Source organism: Coloeus monedula (assembly GCF_965178545.1).
Source record: "Coloeus monedula genome assembly, chromosome: 1".
In the NCBI taxonomy this organism is placed as follows: Eukaryota; Metazoa; Chordata; class Aves; order Passeriformes; family Corvidae; genus Coloeus; species Coloeus monedula.
In genome coordinates, this window is record NC_138781.1 from 32,635,654 (window position 1) to 32,655,249 (window position 19,596).

The following is a 19,596-nucleotide window of genomic DNA, read 5'->3' on the forward strand; positions in this document are numbered from 1 at the left end:
GGTACGTAGTCCCATATTCTGCACTGATTTGGGTGCACACAGTGGAATGCAAGGATAACTGATTTGCAGTGGATGCTACATATACACAGTTCTAGTGCATTTCTTACAGAGGAAAAAAAAAAACCCCAGCTTTTGAAAGGTCCTTTTGACTGTTGATTCTGGCCTTCACATTCCAGTTTTTGACAATTTTCACTAGGTTTTTAAAGTATCGTTATACACGTTTCTTCAGCTGTTCTGGACTCATTTTTATCAATTCTGTGGCGCAAAACATAGGGCTAGAATTAGGCAATGTGATGATTCAGCAGCTCTTCAGCACCATAACAAGCTCAATTTTAGAGGCATCTAGGCACTGCTTTGGGGGCTGGAGAGACAGATGTGGAAGAAAATCCATGAAGAGAGACAAGTGATTGAGAACTGTCTCCTAGATGGATGCAAAATTCATGTAAAACAGCATCTAGGACAGCACTTGCTAACAGGAGAGTCAGCCCTGCTCGCAGGAGAAGTCTGAGCCTCAGCTAAAAGCAAGTGACTGGTTCTTCACAGCCCTAGGGCCATCTGTTTCAGGCAAAGCTACCATCATTGCTGCAGACCACATGTTACATCAAGCTGCTTCTGTAAAGCACACACTCATTGACTGACCACCTCAAGAACTCCAGAACACAGAAACACCACCTCTGCCTTCCCAAGCCGGTTGGGGGGTCCCCTTCCATGACCACAAGTTCATAAAGGCCATGCAGACTACCTTCTGTCAGGCAGCCCAGCTGGTACCTACTGAAACAACCCACAAACCGTCTTTTAAACAGAGGCTAAAAGCCTGAAGAGTCACTCAGGGAGGACAAAAATGGAGAAAATTCAGTAAACTGCCTCATTAAGAGGTGCCCTCCTCCCTGAAGTCATCCTTTAAAGTTTATATTTAGTAGAAATGGAAAATATTTCCATTTCACATACTAGCGAGAGCTGGTACACAGAAGTCTCTTAGCATAGTTCAGAATTTTTTAATAAAATGAATTCATTAAGAGACTGCAGCAGCTACTGTCTGCGTACTGATAAGATGGATACCAGCCTGGCTTATGTTCATGTGACACCTGTTCAGAAGCAAGAGTTCCTACGTAAAAATGAAACCTTTAAACAAGTATTTTGTAAATTAGTCACCTGAGTTTTTCCCATCAAAACAGCATCTCACTGCTGTTCTCTCATGAGCTGCCTACAAGAGGATGTTTGCCCAGCCTTCTCCCTTTTGATGCTAGTGGAGGTTAAACGTCCTAGATAAATGATTACAGTAAAAGCACCGAGTCTTGTACTGGAAATCATTCTTCCACTGATAGCATGATGACACTAAGCACTAGAAGGAGAACATATTTCACTCCCACATGCAGCTTTTATGTACACCACTTTTCTTTTTTCTTCCCTGAACAGACACAATTGCATACGAGAAGGCAGATGTACATGGTAAATTTTCTTTAGCATAATAAATTTTTTTACATTAAATAAAAATACAGGTTTCATCAGTACTTCTGCAAATGAAACCAAAACAAAATCTAAGCTTATAATCACTTATATCCCACAGAATTTTCAGTATTATCGTATGGCAACATTAGCTCTGACCCACAATGGCATGCAAAAGTATTAGTTATGTGAACCCTTGTTCATTCAAGGACACGTGTTGTGTACACACACAGATGTGTGCTCCATTGAAAGGGTAAAAAATTTTTTTTGCAAGTATTCTAATTAAGAGGTGATCACTAGTGGACTTTCAAAATCCTGGGCAGAGCAAAATCCTGTAGCATGTACTAGACTCCTACACACTGGAACCTTTTGAGGAGGGAAAGAGGTGGTGGTATAACACTTGAAGATAGCAGCCATAATTTTGGTGGCAGCACATCACAAGGACACAGTCAGCATGTCCTGCTGGTTGCAGTCAGGGGTTGATACTGGGAGAAGAGGGGTTGTCTTTTGGCAAGCATGTCCCAGGCTGCCTCAGCACCTGCATGCAGCTACTTGGGTTGTGCAGGGTAAACCACAGGCTCCAGGCTCTGTCCCTTGCCCTCTCGTCTCTTCCAAATGTTCTACAACCCACCACAATATTCAATAATTGCCTATGCCACAGCAGTGCACATGCTTTGTAAAGCCCTCTCCAGGGTCTGGGAAGGAGAGCAGCAGGGGCTTGCAGGAGAGGAGAGGAGAGGAAAGGAAGGACGTGGTGTCAGACCTGGGAGTGCCAGCCTCCTCTTTGATACCCACACTCTCAGAGAGCAAAGGGGGTCTTCCAAGGCCCATGAATGGCTCTGTGATTGCTGCACACCCCCCTCCACAATGCTCCTGGGCTGCCAGAAAGCACCTGATCTGCTGTGCTGGCTCCCTTGCTCTGGCCACATTGGCCAGAGGCATCATCCTGCTCTTTCTGGCGAGACAGGCTATGCCTCTGCAGATAGGAAAGAAGCATTGCTACAACAGGTCAAAGACACAGGCCACTGTCCCATCTAGAAGTCAGGAGCTGTGCACACCTCAGATTTTGGGTGCTCTGTGCTCTAAGACTTCTTTCTCAAAAAGACTGCAGCAATCTTCAATTGATTAAATTTTCCAAGTTAATTTTGGATGCAGACTTGTATTGAATGTGCCACAACTGTAGTACCAGCCTAGAGGAAAAGACCTCTGCCACAACTACCTAGATTTGCAAGACAGAAGGCAGCTCAGTTTCCCTGCTGGCTGGAGCCACACTTTTTGTTCAAAAGTACTGTCCTCCAAGCAATGAATACCACACCTGCTTAGAACTGCTTATCAAAAGTATCTCCAGATTATGTTGCAGCACCTCCACCACACACTGCAAGTACACACTCCAGCAGTCATGGCAATGCCATACAGATATCCAGCAGGGAAGTAGCCAATTTAGCATGTTCTGTCAGCCAACACTACTGTGAGGATAGCTCATGCATTGCAAAAAGCGCAGAAGAAGAGCAACTAGAACTAGGGACCCACTATATGTGGCAGCATAGAAATCTTTGTGTCATGGTGTTTGATCCAAAAGTCATGGCAAAGAGCACCATTTACCCTAAACAGCTAAATTCCAAACTACAAAGCTTGTTACCAGCTACTGACTCTTGACAACTCTAACCAGCTTTTAATAAAGTCAGTTCTTGTTAGTGCATGTCCTTCATAGGATGACCAGCACTGCCTTTATCAGCTATCAGCATTCACACACAGCTCCCTCTCCACTGCCACTGCTGTCCACCACAGCCAGCTCCAAGCAGCAAAGCTGGGTCATGTCTGGGAAAATCATTTCACTGAAACAGCACTGCAGGCACTATGGAAAAGCCACACACATGCAGGTCCTGCAGTGACCCTTCATTCCAATTCCTCACAGTTTTTTCCTTAAAAATACCTCCATCTAGGCACTTCTCCTAGGGATTTCTAAACAGTTGAAAGGTCACCTCCCAAACTCAGACACTCTGAGCTAGCATTTTTTGTACATGATATGGACCTACCTGCTTAGAAAACCCTGTGTCCTTATGAAACCATTTGCACATGCAAATCAAGGCTCCTCCACTTGTCCTACATGTTCCAAGGAACTAAACTGCCACCATTCAACTTGTATTGCCTCAGCTCCCCTACAACATCCATGCTGGATGCCAATTCTCCTGCTTCAAACTCAAGAGGTTTTCAGTTACTGTCACAATTTAGGGGTTTTTGCATAAGAAATCATATCTTAGACATTTTTTCATATTCTTTGCTTATCCCAGCATTTCCTCAGGATTGACCGTAAAATTTAGCCAGTACAATTTGGGGATAAACTGTTGTTTTCAGCTTCAGAAGGGAGTACACAAGCCCAGAAACCCACATCACAGATGACAGCTCAAAAAAGTATATCATGCTTCTTTCCATGGTATTTTTGGTACTTCCTTCTTATATTTTCAAAGGAGGAACTGGCACATGTAGTATTAATCTGTAACACTGCGCCATAAGTTTCTTCAGAACTAGAAATTCAGCCTTTCTTAATTGCTGTGCAACAGAATCAAAAGCAACAGAAGAACCTGAAGAACTTGTTAGAACAATTCAGCTTTTGAGCAAGTTCAATAGTGATTTCAAGGAAAACATAGTTTTTTCCTTCCGCTCCAGCGTACACAGGAGATACCACTGACAACTTTCCCATCACATTTGTTTATAATACACTTACAAGTAACCTAATGCTTTGAAAGATTAAATACATGTGTTGCATTCAAGTTATGCACAGATCATAATTACTTAATTATATGTACAAATATTATTTCATTTGTAATTTTGAATTAATGCATACCATAAGCACGCTCTGCATCTTAACTGCTGGTTTTAGTTTGCCACAAGGTGGCAGAAATTTCAAAGTTAAAATAAAAAGATCATTGTAGGCTATTCCATGAGTTCGGTTTTGTTTGACCTGCTATGACTAGAAAGAGGGGAAGTATGTTTATGTCACCAGGTTAAAACTTAAAGACCACACAAGTCCTTTTTTTGTGGTAGAGAAGCAAAATTCAACCTTTAGCATAGTACATAATACAGATTTTTAAAGGAAAAGTATGTGTGATCACTGATTAAGTAAAACATGGTATTTTAAAATTTTAGTACGTAGATTAAAAATTCTCAATTACTGAAGATATAAGGAAGCTTAAAATATGTGGCCTAAATTTCAAAAATACCAAATAAATTATTTTAGGTATACAGATTACACCTTTTGTGTGTTTGGAAGCAGCATTAAATTTTCTAATAAAAAAGCCCTGTCTTCTGGTTAGCAGCTGCATTTTTTTTTTTTTCTTCTGTTATTTTGCTGTGATTGTTTGTTAAGAAGCAGACAGAACAATGAATGCTGCAAGAGGGTATCACTAAAAACATGGCTAAAAAAATCATTTCACAGTAACTTCCATCCTCTCACTTGTAAATTAACTTTCTGCTCTCCCCAATATAAAAAAATTTATACGATTTTTGCATTTTTTGAAATTACTGATTTACTTTTTATCAAACTGAAAGGAAAGTTGATGATAAAAAAATTAGTAAATTAAGGTGAATTGCACCAGACTTTTAAGAAAGTCAATGCTTAATTTATTGTTAAAAAGGTGACGTGATCAGAAGCAAAATTGCATATACAGTCACAACAACGTGAACTCCAAAATGCAAGTTAGATGACAGAAACAACTAAATAAGATACTTACTGTCTAGCCTGGTCCTTATTGCCATATGTTACATTTACAACTGCAGTCTCCGTGTCAGTGTTCACTAGAAAGAAAAATGCAAAGGAAGGAGGGTAAGTTCAGTGTGCACCCACTTCCCACTACAAATTTAAAAGCAAATTGAGAGTAGAAAATGTACCTTGCTCACAGTTCTCCACAGTTCCATACTGAGCTAACAAACTATCCAGCACCTATAAGACGTAAAAGAAATGACAGATTTATATTTCAAAGCAGATTAACATAACAAAAAAGCCTCTAAAAGCACCAGAATTTGTAAAAGTATGGTATGAGAACACAGATCATTTAAGACAGCTGCTCCAACAAGGAAGAAATTATTATTCCAAGAAGAACAAAGATACATTGTTTATTTTCTCTCTCACATCAGAAAATCTGCATTTAAAACTTCATTAGCGGGAAAATACAAAGTATAACTCCAAGAAGTCACACTGCACTGTATGTTCCAAACTTTGAAAATAAAACTCCAAGTCACCTGTTCTAAGAGTGGGCTAAAGAAGAGGCAGAAAGAATTAGAGAAGAGCAAATCTGAAACAAAACTTTCTCCACTTATTTTGAGAACCTATATCTAACTTTGTCACTTTTTGGAGTTGTTGGAGTTTTTTCCTCCCAACACACTTAGGCTGTACATAAAAATGTTGTTTTCTCCCTTAGTGGGGAATTGCCTGTGTAGAGAAGGGAACAAGAACAACCAGCACATGAAGAGCTGTTCCACAATGATTTTGACAGATTTCTCAAAGATACCCAATTCCAGAGGAACCACTCACAACAGTATCTTCACCAGTATTTGAAAGTCACAATTAATTTTTCCTTTAGTAGAAAGCTAGGAAGAAACAGTTAATGCATCTGACAAGTCGCAAAAGAAATCTAAATTAAGTCATTTTATTTTGCATAGGTTGTTTTATTCTAGTCAAATGGAGGATGAAGAAGGGGGAAGAACACAAATTTCTGGGGAAAAAAATCAAGGTGTCAGAGTATTCCAGTAAAAATTAACACACCCACAGTTGTACCACTTCTAAAATTCACATGGTATAGAGTTTATTTTCTTCCTGGTGAGAAATAATGTTGCAGAAAATGGTGACTGTGGCAGTAACTAGCACAGACACAAGTGCATCATTATGGTGTATTGCATCCTAATGTTTTGTCACAGAAATTAAACTGATGCTGGAAAAGTTCACAATTTACACCAAGAAGTGAAAAAGTAAGCTTGCAATCTCTTCTGTAACCAAAGTGACATTTCTTCAGCTAGTCTCTTAAGGGCAAATGTCAGTGAGAAAGAGAAGAAACCCCTTTGGGAAAGGAAGGAAACACGGAAGCAAAGACAGAAGGAAGGCAGTAGGCATAAAAAGCATCTGTGCAGCTTCCCGTTGCAGTACACTTCCCTTTGCTATAACCAGCAATTGAATGTGCATAAAACCCCAGTCCTTAAAAATGTAAAATGCAGTCTACATCCTCATGAGATTAAAATTCCTAAATTATCATCTATCAATGTACCACATACTTTTACTACAATGTAAAAGACATTTCTAAGATAAACCGCAGTTTATGTGCCCAAACCTAAAGACAACTTATATCAGTACAATTTGCACTCTTTACCACCTACTAAAATTTAAACTGCACATAGATGTTTCAAAGGTAACATTTCAAACCAGGTATTTAAAAGAAAAAGCAGTGCTCGCCAAATTTGAGCAATGCATTAGTGCTTCCAACTGCAGAATTTCCCCATCCTTCTAGTAGAGACTCTAGTAAGTTTTCTTGGCAAATGTTTTGTTTTCATAGACAAGTTGTTAATTGTCCTCTCATTCTACAAGTAGAAATTAGCCTAGTCTGAGAGTTTGCCTTTTCAATCCCCCTAAAATATAATTTTTCTGCCACTCCTCGGGTCCAACAATTGGAAACTGTGAATGTTTACTCTGAAATTTGCTAAATATTACTGAAGCAGAGATGCTCCAGGGTATTAAAATAAATTTAAAATCGGTGGAAGATCCTTTTAAGACAATTAAAACACTGGCACAGACGAGTGGGAGAGTTGTGAGGTCTTGCAGGTCTGCAGTTGTACCTCACACAAGCCAGAAGAGCCACAGCATGTGATTAGAGGAAAACCTTCTTCCACAGACTGCTTAAGGGATCCACTGAAACCAGTGGGTGAACAGAATCTCAGGTGGGGTCGGGGGTTTAAAAGCAAAGCTTTTCCTGGCTTAGAGATCCTTTCTGAGATGTTTAGTTGAAATAGGATATCAAAGAGTTCATTAGTCTGATAAAGCAATTCCTTTGTCCCTACAGTATGCCAACACCTGTGCTTTTCTACACAGCAGACTGTGCCACAATATGAGCCAATGTGTTTAGTTGTTGTTTGAACTGTGCAGACCACCAGCTCATGACCACTCTGCCCCAAAGCTGCATCACTTCAAAACAGAATTTCCTTTACATCCTTACTCATTCAGGGAAAGAGCTATGCTAGACTGCCAGAGGTACCACAACAGTTTGCTTAATAATAATTAATCAATATTTTGTAAGGTATTTCTATATTAAATTTATATTCTGGGCTAAGCATACCTTTATAATGAGACCCACATATTAAAGTCACCATCCTCACTAGGAAAAGAAATGCTGTAAAGCTGAATCCACGCAACTTTTTAAAGATTCGTTTTCTCTAAAAACTACTTTCAGCATGTTTCTGATCAGCCATCAGAAATTTCTCAACACACTATCTCTTGCATCTACTCCTAGAAGCCTAAGAACCCAAAGGCTGCTTTGCTGCTAATGCTGAGGAGCAACCCAGAATGGTATATTCAGCATCACATCCCTCTTCAGCAGGAGTTCTCCACTTATGCTGCTCCTTAATCCTCTTCTGAGCCATTTCAGTCAGAGTCAGTGTCCATCTGGGCTTTAATCCAAGTGATTTGAGTTCCCATGTTCTTAAAAGACTTGCTTTACTGAACAGATTTATGAGAAGTTTCCTCAAAGGATTGCAGGTTGCTTTAACCAAAATGAGAAACAATCCTCTTCAGTCAAAGACACTTGCTCTCCACAGCACTGTCTTCAGGAGAAGCTTGAATTTTCATCACCATCAGCCTTGTGCAGCAGGATTTTAAGTGTGATCAACGCTGCAGAAGTAGTCTTTTAACTAGACTGTACTTAAAATGCACTAGTAAGAAAAGATCAGCAGCAGTCAAGGTATATGTGTGTGTGTGAGGAGCAGGCTTCATGAGTGAGAACACTTTTAAATTAACCAGCTGATCCAGCTGGGGTAAGTCATTGCAGTTATATTCAAAAGCCAGACCCTCTATTGTAACTCACTTTCAAAATGCAGAACTCAATTCCTGCACCTGTTTCTTGCTTCACATGTATTTACTGCAACAGTCAGTTTCTATTCACATCTTTCATTTCTTCATATGTCCCTCACTATCTTTTCCCTCTCCCCAAATTTTTCTCTCTAGCCCAAAGCCTCTAGTTCTGCTGCAAAACAAACATGTTTTGTTTGAGCTGCTCTTCCGTAACACTCTTCGTGTACAGCCTTGTTGGGCAATCAGAACAAAATTCAAAGCCAAGCTGGTGGTGCAGCAGCAATTCTGATGAGCAGCTGAAAAGTTTATTTGTACAAATATTTAATCTAAGCTAGAAAAAAAGGTCTTTCCTTTTCTTGAGCTCTCCTTCTAGCAGTTGTCTAAATTGGGTCTCCTGCTCTTGTTATAGCACAGATGTCTCTCTCACAAAAAGCTGCAGTCTTATGCTGTGGACTTTCATTCATCAGGCTCTAAAAGCCAATTCTGACTTCATTAAAAACAGCATTACCCTACACCAAGTCCCACAGATCGAGGCTGCTTTACATAGAAAAAAGAAAGAAGGAAACATTACTCTTCAGTGAAACCGAGAGCTTGATGCACACGTTAAAATACCACAGTTCTCAAACAGATTTCACGGGTTTAGAAGTAGCACTTTTGAACAAATCAGAGCAGTTGTTTCCTGCACTTTCAGAGCAGACTATTTCATACACATCATATAATTTCATACACATCTTATAGTGCTGTAGGACTTCTGCCGTACACTGTAAGCAAATTAGTCTCAAGACATCTGGTCCGTAAGCACAGTTATCCATATTGTTTCTCTCTCACACATGCACTTAGCAACAGGAACTTCACAGTGGTGCTGTAGAACCTGGAGTTATTTTCTCCACTCATGTAGACCAAATCCATTAGACCATCACCACCCCCTTGTTTCCATGACTCCTGTGTCATGTTGACGAGGAATTAAAATTAGACAACACAACTGAAATCATAAGTAGCAGGGTCTAAAAGAGACAGAAGTATTAGGGTCATTCAGTAAAAAAAACCCCACAGAAATATTTGGCTGCAAAGATTTGAGTGCACAATGTGATTTAACAAGCAAACTAACAATAAGATTTTGATTTAACAGAGGAGAGGTGTGGGTGAAGGAAAACAAAAGAGCCAGGTAAGGAAAGGAGAATGTGAGTAGGTAAAGAACAGTGCTGGTATCACAGATACTAAGCCTGGATGAACCACTATTGCCATCTGCATATTTCAAGTAATTTCTTGGTATATTTAAGTCCACAAAAAAAGCGCACCATAATGCCATTTCCCATTAATTCTATTAATTGAACCTAACTACTCTGATGTGGCCCCCACCAGGCCCTGGTGTACTAGAATTTGCAGTGCAGCAGGAGCAGACCTGGCATTTTGTGACTTCGAGGTGTGACATTACCCCGGCAGAGGTGCTCTTCCTCTCACAGCCACACCAGCTGCCAACAACTGACCATGGCAAAAAGGGTCCTCAAACCGCCTTCAGCTCAGCATTATTTTTTGGTTGGTAAAAAAAAAAAAAAAAACAAAAAACCTGACATCCCATCAAGGGTCCCAGCTAGCATGGCTTTGCAAGGAAAATTAAACTGAAGAAGCCCCTAACAAATCCCTCAGGATGCAGTTATTTTTGAAAGTTGTAATTGGATAATGCTGCATTGCCTGAATGGAGACTGTGGTGAACAGGTGAACTCAGCTCCAGGTCATCCAGCACATGTCCCAGCCTGGGCAGCCTCTCTGCATGACTGCTACCCCTTCACAGCCCAAACACAGCACTTTGCCCATTTTCACCAAAAAGGTCAGAGCATGATAGTTCCTTGTAAAGGCAAAGCAGCACAGACGTGGAATAGCCAATTTAGCACATGGTCTGCCAGGACACAGTTCTTTTTCCAAAAACTCGTGAAGGCATTTGAATAGGCAAAACCAGTCTGCAATGGCTCAGTGCATTGCAGCATGTGGTGATGGTGTTTTTCATCTTGTAGGCCCTCCAAAACCCAGCTTACTGTCTCATGAAACCATGACCATAGTTTGGAAGAATCAGAAAAATAAGCCTGGAAGCTGCTGAAGTCATTGTTTGCACACACCAGAAAGGCAGCGCCTGAAAACAATAACTCTGGCATATTTACCACATCCCATACAAACCCTGCAGTGAATTCTTCTCCTGGGAACTTACAGTTATATCCAAATGTTCAAAACTAATAATAAGTTTACCCTATAATACAATTCTGTTTAGGTGGCATTACCAGGGTTTTAAGAATGTAATGCTGAACCACAGAGAACAAAGACAAAATTGTCAAAGGAACTACTAATTGAGTGACCAATTTGGACACCAAGGGCTTGATTTTCCATAGTGCTCAGCACGTCTGCATGTTCAAAGGGCAGCTTCAAAGCCACTTTTGGTAGTAAGGAGAACACGGCACTTCTGCAAGAAAGACCTCAGGCTCATCACAAGACAAGCTGAAGACACTGTTAGCAACTAAGAGCAACTTCTGCTTAGGGAAGTTAGCACAGCACCAGAGACCAGAACGTGCAGGATTCAGTTTGCCATGGCAACATTCAATTCCCCTAACCAAAAGGGTTTGTCTTCCTGAAAGTCCTCAACTTGCTAGAAAATTAAGAAAGTGTGTGAATGGTGAATAACTGGGTCACAGCTCTTAGGGACTAGTCATCTCAACTGCACAGGCTGGACTTGTTAGTGACAGCAGAGCCACCCTCTGGCCCCAGCCAGTGTCCCTCCCTACAGTGCTAAGAGCAAACACTAGATCCCTATTTCCCTTGCTGTCATGATGGGATTTTTGAAAGGCTCAATTAAAAAAAATAAGGAGGTAAGAGACGTCGTGGATTATTTCAATTTTGGTGTTTCAAATGAGGCAAAAAGTAGAAAGCAACTGAAAATAGGTCTCAGGTAGAACATCACATGCAACTGTGAGTACAACTATTATAACTAACTCCGCATACCACATGTGTGTAAGTATTTCCAGATAATACTGCTGGACCATTTAAAGTTTTATATATACACATATACCCCGTGTATATTTTTTAAAAAAGGTAACAGAAAGAGGACTAAATGCTTTAAGACCACACTAATATTAAAGAACAACATTTAAAAGGAATGCCTTGAATCTGCTAAGTCAGAAATTGCTTGAAGTGTAATTACCATGATTTACCAGTAGAAGAAAGTTGGTTTGTAAAAAAAAAAAAAAAAAAAAAAAAAAATGGAATTCAACAAGAATAAGCAACATGGTAAATCATTACAGATAACATCAGTATCAAAACTCCCTCTTTCTCCTTTTTTTTTTTAAATAACTCATACAATAGAAAAATTCATGGAGAGAATATTCTAATGAAGCTCTGAAAATAGAAGAAATTTCAAAAGAAATTTTTGGGCTATAAAATTAGCCCAGGTACAGAACACAGCACACAGAAAGTTCTCATGTGCTTTCATGTTCCCACATTACACCCTAAGCTGGAAATAGACACTCTAATGTGTGATAAGGAAGAAAGATTAGTGTGCATTATGCTAAGGATGTATGAGATGGAAAAAGAAAAATCATAGTATCAAGGCTGACAAATGGCATTAAATGGTCTGCAAGGCTAAAAAAAGTACTTGAGAAATGTTTAAGAGAAAAGCAAAAAAACCCCACTTATTAGATGCATGGGTGGCCTCCTTCACAAAGAGATTAAAGGGAGCAGGATAATTCAGTTTGGAAAGGAGTGAGAGGGAATATGATACAGGTATTATGAAATAACGAATCATGTGGAGATGGCCAAATTGGCAGCTTCTATTCACCCTTCATCTAAATTAAATGAAAACAAGTTTGAAAACATAGAATAAGTATTTATGCAGCATTTTCTGAATGCAATTAAGCACCTCGCAGTATCTGCTACAATACTTCATTAATCTCCCCTCTCTTCACGCTAAAGGTGTAACTTCAAAAGCAGTTTCAGATAACATTGGAGTTTATGAACCAGGTTAGCACTAATGCTCCTGGATTCAGTATCCATCCTTATTTCCAGAAAATTAAAAAGCACTGTCACACTGATTGGTCCTTAAAGGCAGGGACTGCTGTTTTATGGAGCTAATCCCCATTCCCAGTATCTCCTTGCGGGCACTGTTGGGGCCCCCTCCTCCTCAGGCAGACGGGCTACCAGGACATTTCTGTGGCTCGGCATGAGGGAAGGATCACATGCCGGGCTGGCAGATGGGTGTTGTGAAACGTGGTAGGATGGAGCAGCAACACTAGCTCGTGTTCATCTGCCTCCTCTCGAACTGAGGCGGCCAGTTTAAGTGGAAACACTCTTCGCTACTTCTACGATGTCATTTGTAGTTTGCCAAAGGGAAGAAAAAAAAAGTTATAAAAGCATTACTATCCAGTGAGCACTCATTACCCAACCCTGATTAAATGATAGACTGCACAAAAGCAAGGGAACCAGCAAATTTTAAAAGAATGTTTGGAAAAGACACTGGGATAAAGGATGATTTTTTCTTTACTCACAAGACTACCAAGATACAATTGGTGCCTTACTGGCAGTTTTGACACTTTCCTGTGGAGGCATCAAGCACTGGTCTCCATCAGTAAGACTGTGGCTCAGCTTGACTGTGCAAGCCGCAATGTCCTGCTCCGGGCCATGAAAACTAGAAGTGTTTATGTTTTCTCTTTCCCCTTCAACCTTTCAGTCCTCTCAATTTTGCTACCTCCATGTCATTACAGAAAATGTGTTCTTTTTAATTGCAAGCTTTATCAGGGAAAATTGTATTTCTCCTATACACTTTACTCTCTTTTGTCTGTGTGTACAAAAATAGCACTTTTAAAAGCTATTTTCTGTAGCTATTTAAAAGTCTTGATGCCACTTCATTACTGCTCTACAAGGCTGGTGCTAGCCTGATATTTTTAGTTTCAGCACAATAATAGTTTGTGCATTTAAAAAAATACCTTCTGTAAAACTGGAATCCTGCAGTTATAACAAATATCTGTCAGACAAAAAAAAAAAAGAAAAACAATTTTCAAATCATCTTTTGGAACCTATCAACAATTACAAATTCCAAGAAATCTCTCCGCAAGGGCACAGGCATGATTTCAAGAAGGGGCCACATGTATGAAAAGCATTCCCCCGGTACAGATATGGCTGTGCTTTGTAGAAACAGAGCCAAGTCAGAGCTTGGTACCAGGGAAATCTTTCTTGGGAAGGTTGTCCCTTATTTTAACATTAAGAATTTCTTCTAAGATCTGCGTGTAACTATCCAAATATGATAGAGGGAATCACAGAGGAAAATCCTGTAAAATGGATTTAGTTCACAGATTAGTGCAGATAAAAAGGAAGTATATTATAACTCAGATGGAGATCACATCTGAGACGTTCCCTCTATTGTGCACAAGATGCAAAATGACAAGCTTTCAGGAAAAAGATATGTCCTTAACAACCACTTCATGAATATCTTGAATCTCTTTATAACCAGGAAAAATTATAAAAAGATTGAAGCATTTTTCTGGAGTTATAAGATTCCCCTTCTCCCTTTTTAAAATGGGCATCCATAGGATTCATGCCATGCCTTTGATTTCCCAGCAGTTCTACTAAGGGACAGCATTGCTGTGGACCAGACTTTCCAGGTTTGGCCTCTAAACAATGAGGTTCTGAAATACAAGAGGCTGCTGAGGGGAGGGAATTTTTATCTGCATTTACAGGGCTTACAGACACAAGGGCTGCAACTGCTAGATATTCTCATCCAAAACTTTCCCTCAAACCATCAGTGCACATCATGTACCTCACCTCCCTGGCTATGATGGCCTGACAAAACCCCTGTCCCTGAATGCAGACCATCAGTAGCTGTCCCATAATTCATGGGGCAGCCCAGTTACACAAGGAGTTGTAACAGCTATACCTGAAATTACACATGTCAATCCCCACAGCTGGAGAACACTTCTTCCTTTTTTTGTTAACCCACCCCTCCTGGTTTTTATGGCTATTTCCAGGGACATGGGAGGAAAGAGGACAACCTTACCTAGTCCCTACTGTGAGGACTGGGCGCTAAAAAAAAGTAAGTGGAGAGGAGTTGTAGCAAGACTCAAGAACTGAAGCCTGGGATCAAACAAAAGCAAAAGTTACATGCACTTTATAGCAAGGAGGAGTGATCCTGGTAGAACAAGTACACCACCTTCAAGAGCTTGAGTTACCTGAGCTGCAGAACTGAACTGAAATGAAATCCACAGTAAAAGTCTCCACAGCGCTAACAGAGATGAGAGCTTTGCAAACAACAACAATTACATGCTGTCAAAGCCTTCTGACTTCAAAAACATGAACCTTGGAGCAAAGGGGAAACATAGGATTTGAGTGCAGAAGATTTCTCTAGTAAAACACAATCTATTGGCTACCTAATCACTCAAGATAGCCATAAAAATGAAGATGTACATATTTTAAATACTCAAAACAAAGTTACTAAAACCCCCCTTAAAGAAATATTATAATGAAATTCTGTTAAACACAAATTTACCAAGACCTACGAGATTTTCAAGCCTACCTTAAAGAATCCCAGCATTAAGGCCAACCATGCACTAATTTGGCAGGTAAGGTTTAAGAGGATGTTTACAAATAACCACAAACTTTTGTATGCAATTATCTAAACTAGAAATTAAGATTTCAAGAGATGCACTGTGTTAATACCATTTGACCTATATACACCAAAACAAAACAATTCAGAGTGTGAATGCTAAGTATTAGCTGACAGCTTACGGCCGATGAACTACTTTTAAGAGTCAGTTTTGAAGGAGAAATCAAATGAAGAGTAAGATGACTGGAACAATTCAAGGAGAAAGGCCACAGTCAACCAAGTTAATTACATGTAGGGTGTAAGAGTGATCTTTGCTTCCATCTACTTGCATTCAAGGCCTTCTGCAAAGTAGTGAAAGTTTTCCATTTGCAGCCTTGCAGAATGTATTCAGTCTCCAGCAAGCTCTCAAACTTTGAAGTTTATTGCTCAACCTCATTATTATTAAAATTAGAATGTTTTCCCTAATTTAAAGGGAAAACAGAAGAAATGCAATCACAAAGCAGGAAAGTTTACACCATTGCACTCACTCTGCAGTAATTATTACTCTATAGTTGTACAGACCTGAAAAAAAAACCTACCCTCATTCCTTACAAGCATTGGGATTCATAGAGGAGAGAGGAAATATTAAATAATGTGGATGATACATGGTTTTGGGGTGTTTACTGTTCCTTTTATACAGCAGAGCTGTCCTTTGCAAAAGTCATCCTTGTGCAAGCATCTGAGCAGTTTGGTTCCCCCGCCTGATACACTTGGTTTTAAGAAAAATCCTCAACACAAACCTGCTGTTTTCCAGAAGACTGGACACTCAGTTTTGATGCAACCTCTTTCTTATGCTCTGAACAGGCACTGCAAATATTTGAATAAGTGACTCAAGTTGTGTTTCACTGTTGTTCCATAAGTAGCTGCACAAGCTATCCTCTGCAAAAAGTACTATAACTCTCTACAGCAATGTTTCCCTGAACATTAATAAAAACAATCTGTAGCAGTAAAATTTAAGAGTAAAGGTGAAGAATACTGCAGAGCACGAAGAAGTTGCATGCCATTTACCACTTTTGCACTTACTGTACAATAAACTATCTTCTCTTGTCAAAACAACTCCTTCTCCTTAAAAAAATCTTAGCATTTTAATTTTTTGACATTTAAAAAGCCAGCACTGTTTAAAATAAGGGAAGTAGGAGTGTAAATCCCAGTATACGCCTGTATGAATGCATACTTCATTCTGATTTTTCACTGATTCATAGCTAAATACTCAACCCAACAGAAGGGGAACTAGATTTTTAGGTACTGAGGGGAAGAGTACTTCAGTGCTTTGCTATTGACATGGAAAGAAAGAGGAGGCGGTGTAAGAGGAACTAAGAAATCTTGGTTATTTGCCTGTTGAATATTTAGGGAGCCACAGCTCTTGAAATCCTTGTTCATAGCATCTGGATGAGAATGAACACTCTATTCAGAGCTAAGGATAGCAAGAAGATGCAGAGAGCAATAGTAGGAGACTGCTAGAGAATTAGCTCCCCTCTAATATGAGGTCAGGGGCTGGGCATGACAAGCAGCACCAAACCAGGGCAGCCCAGAGAGCCTGCAGCTGTAGGCAAGGGGTGCCTGGACATCAAAATGAAGATCAGGCAGCCCAGGTGCTGAAGGAGGTGTAGCCTGCCTGGGAGGCTGGGGAGGATGGATGGACACAGGGACCAGTGCCCAGCCATTGCCAGCTCTTTTCAGGATGGACGTGAAGAGCGAGGCAGGAGAGGCCAGGAGACATTTCGGAGGGAACTTGGTCTATGCATTGTAGGAAGGGACATTGGTGAAGTCTCCAGAATCTGTGGAAGCAATAAGTACTAGATGTGCTTGCAAAATATGGGGCATAATGAAAGCCATCCAAAAAAATTGCTACAAAAGAGTTTAGGGACAAGCTGCATCACAACCAGGTCAGAGAAGGGAGCAAATAGGAAGATCAGGATGCCAGGTCAGTGACCACACAAGAGCAGCTTCTCCGTGCAAGGGAACATAGGATGAACACAAATGAGAAAGATGGAGAAATGCAGTAGCAAAAGCCTTAGAAATCACCTAACACACACTTCCTTATAACCACGTATCTTTACATACACCACACCCCCTGATGCTTGGTTTCAGGGAGATGGAAACAGCCCAGCATGCTTAAATGGTCATATGGCAGAAGCCTTGAAGCCAGAAAAACACAAGACAACACCGGCTACATGATTTTCATCACCCAGATACTTGGGAGCAGGGTGGAGAATCAGAAGCATGACAGACAAAACCCTCTAATAAAGCACAGCAGAGCTGTGCTCAGCATTATGGCCTTCAGAGATGAGTAAACTGAATAAAGGTGGGCCTGGTTGCACATATTCCACTAGAAAGATGGGTTCTTGAATTATGAATAAAGACCACAAGACACAGAGCACAGCACTGCAGAGGAGATGAGAAATATGTAAAATGCCAAGAAAACAAATGCAAAAGCCCAAACCACCCTCTTCCTCTGTGAAACTAGAAGCAAACTTCCCAATAAGCAATGTGTCAAAAGCTCTAAATAAAACATGGACACTGAATGTGGAGAACAGGCTTCTGCACCAGCACAGCTCCTGGAAGCACTACAAACAGCACCTTTCTGCTAACTTACTGCTCCAAACTGCAAGGCAGGAGGAGAAGTCGAGGACATCACTTTTTTTTTTTTCTGAAAAGAGAAAATATTCCATGCATTGGGGACCTTTCACCAACATTTAAAGTCTTTGACTTTAAATGAATCTGAGAGGTTCAGACTAATAGGCTGCCATATTGTCCCCTCCAGGACATCACAACATCCCTGGCAGCAGGGCTGACAACACTAGAGGAGCTGCTGCCAGGCACAGAGGCAAGCTTATAAACCTGAACACCCTTGGCTAGAATTTAAAGTCTAAACACTCCCTACCACCCCAAAAATACATGCAAGCATTTGGCCATTCTGCCACATAGCAACAGTAAAATCACTTTTCCCTCTGCTTACTTGAGAGCATGCTTAACTTTCAAATCAGCACAAATAGTAAGCTCGGTTATGGCAGAAAAAAAAATTATGGGATGGGGTAACATGGCCGAGTGTGCTGCAGCAGCCTGTGGAAAGCAATACCCCATGAGGTCTGGCAGTAGATCAAGGGCAGTCACTTCAGTTGCTTTTCAGATTACATAGCTTTGTAAAATTATTTTGGTAATATTCAGCCTTCTAAAAACCTCTCTATGGAAAGTGGTCTTTTCCAGTCCCTTATTGTTGAGCCCTTACCCACCAGTGCACAATGTGCTACTGTAGTTGTGCTGGCTACCATGCCAGCAGCTCAGTAGTGGTACATGCTGCTGAACCAATGAGACCAGCCCAGAACACAAGGAATGTCTCCCTTTCCAGCCTCCTCTTTAATTTTAGTGCACACACAGCTCTGCTGCCAGGGCAGACCATGCCAGGCCGATATTTGATTTGTAAATAGACACTCTAACACATTCATCTTAGCTGCAGGCTCCAACTTATCTGCTGTTGTTCCCAACTAGCATGCAGGAAAATTTCTGCATGTAACCTTATCTGCAATAGTGGGCTTTCACAAGAAAAAGACAGGTATTTCAATGTATTTTGATGGCCATATTAGTTTTTCCTTGAAGAAGCAAGGGAAAATCCAACTCAGATTTTCCCCTTGTCACTCTCCAGCCTGGTTCTGGGGTGTTCAGGAGCAAAAGTGCAATTAAAGCAGACACACTTTGCCTCTGCACAATACAACATGCACAGGGTGTGTCTTCTTTATGGTTAATAAAGGCTCTCATGCTTTCCAATATGATAAAGGAATCACCTCAGGGTTAATGCTCTGCAAATTTGAATAGATGGTGACAAGGTTTATTCCTTGCATTGTCTCCCACCAGGGCAAAGCAGGGCACCCCTTAACCTCTATCAGCAGTGGCTATCACAGAACAGTCATTATCACAGACAGGCTTAACTTCTAGAAATTACCTTGGACCCTCCTTTTTCTGGCAGCCATTTTGATACACAGTCTTAGATATCCAATCTCAGTCAACTGGAGTGTTCTAAGGTTACATTTATAAATGAGTTCATTTAATGCTCATTTTTGCATGCTCAGAGACAGACAAGACTGATTTCACTTTCAGTTGCTTGGTATTTTTTTCCTTGACCCTTTAAGAAGAATCCTCACAAGAATGGACATTCACAAAAATGTCAGCCACCTATTTCTAGATGAGAAAGAGACCAGGCCTTCTGGACTGATGGACCAACTGCTCCACTTCCAATCTTTCCCTTGAAGTCATCTCAATACTAACTTATAGAGCTTTTTTCAATGCGTTTTTTTCTTTTTTTCCTTCTGTGACTCCTGCCTAAAACTCAAGGACAAAATTTTCCCTCAGTACATTTACGAAAACAAGGCATCCTATGTAAAGGGATTTAACATGAGATAACCGAGCAATTGCAAGCAGCTCAAGAGGTAACAGTAGGCTTTCCAGTCAGAAATCACTTACTCCTCTTGTCCTCCACCTCACCCCT

The 19,596-nt window shown here is 40.5% G+C and overlaps 1 protein-coding gene across 2 annotated transcripts in view; it reads right to left on the reverse strand.

The window, feature by feature from the left end:
• Window positions 1-19,596, reverse strand: part of IGF2BP3 (insulin like growth factor 2 mRNA binding protein 3) — a gene marked incomplete at both ends in the record, with an annotated part of 109,850 nt that overhangs the window by 35,293 nt on the left and 54,961 nt on the right. For both annotated transcript variants that reach the window (XM_082278028.1, XM_082278027.1), the window contains 2 exons: window positions 5,178-5,241; window positions 5,335-5,386. In XM_082278028.1, coding sequence (XP_082134154.1) covers window positions 5,178-5,241; window positions 5,335-5,386 — 116 coding nt within the window. The remainder of the gene's footprint in view (window positions 1-5,177; window positions 5,242-5,334; window positions 5,387-19,596) is intronic.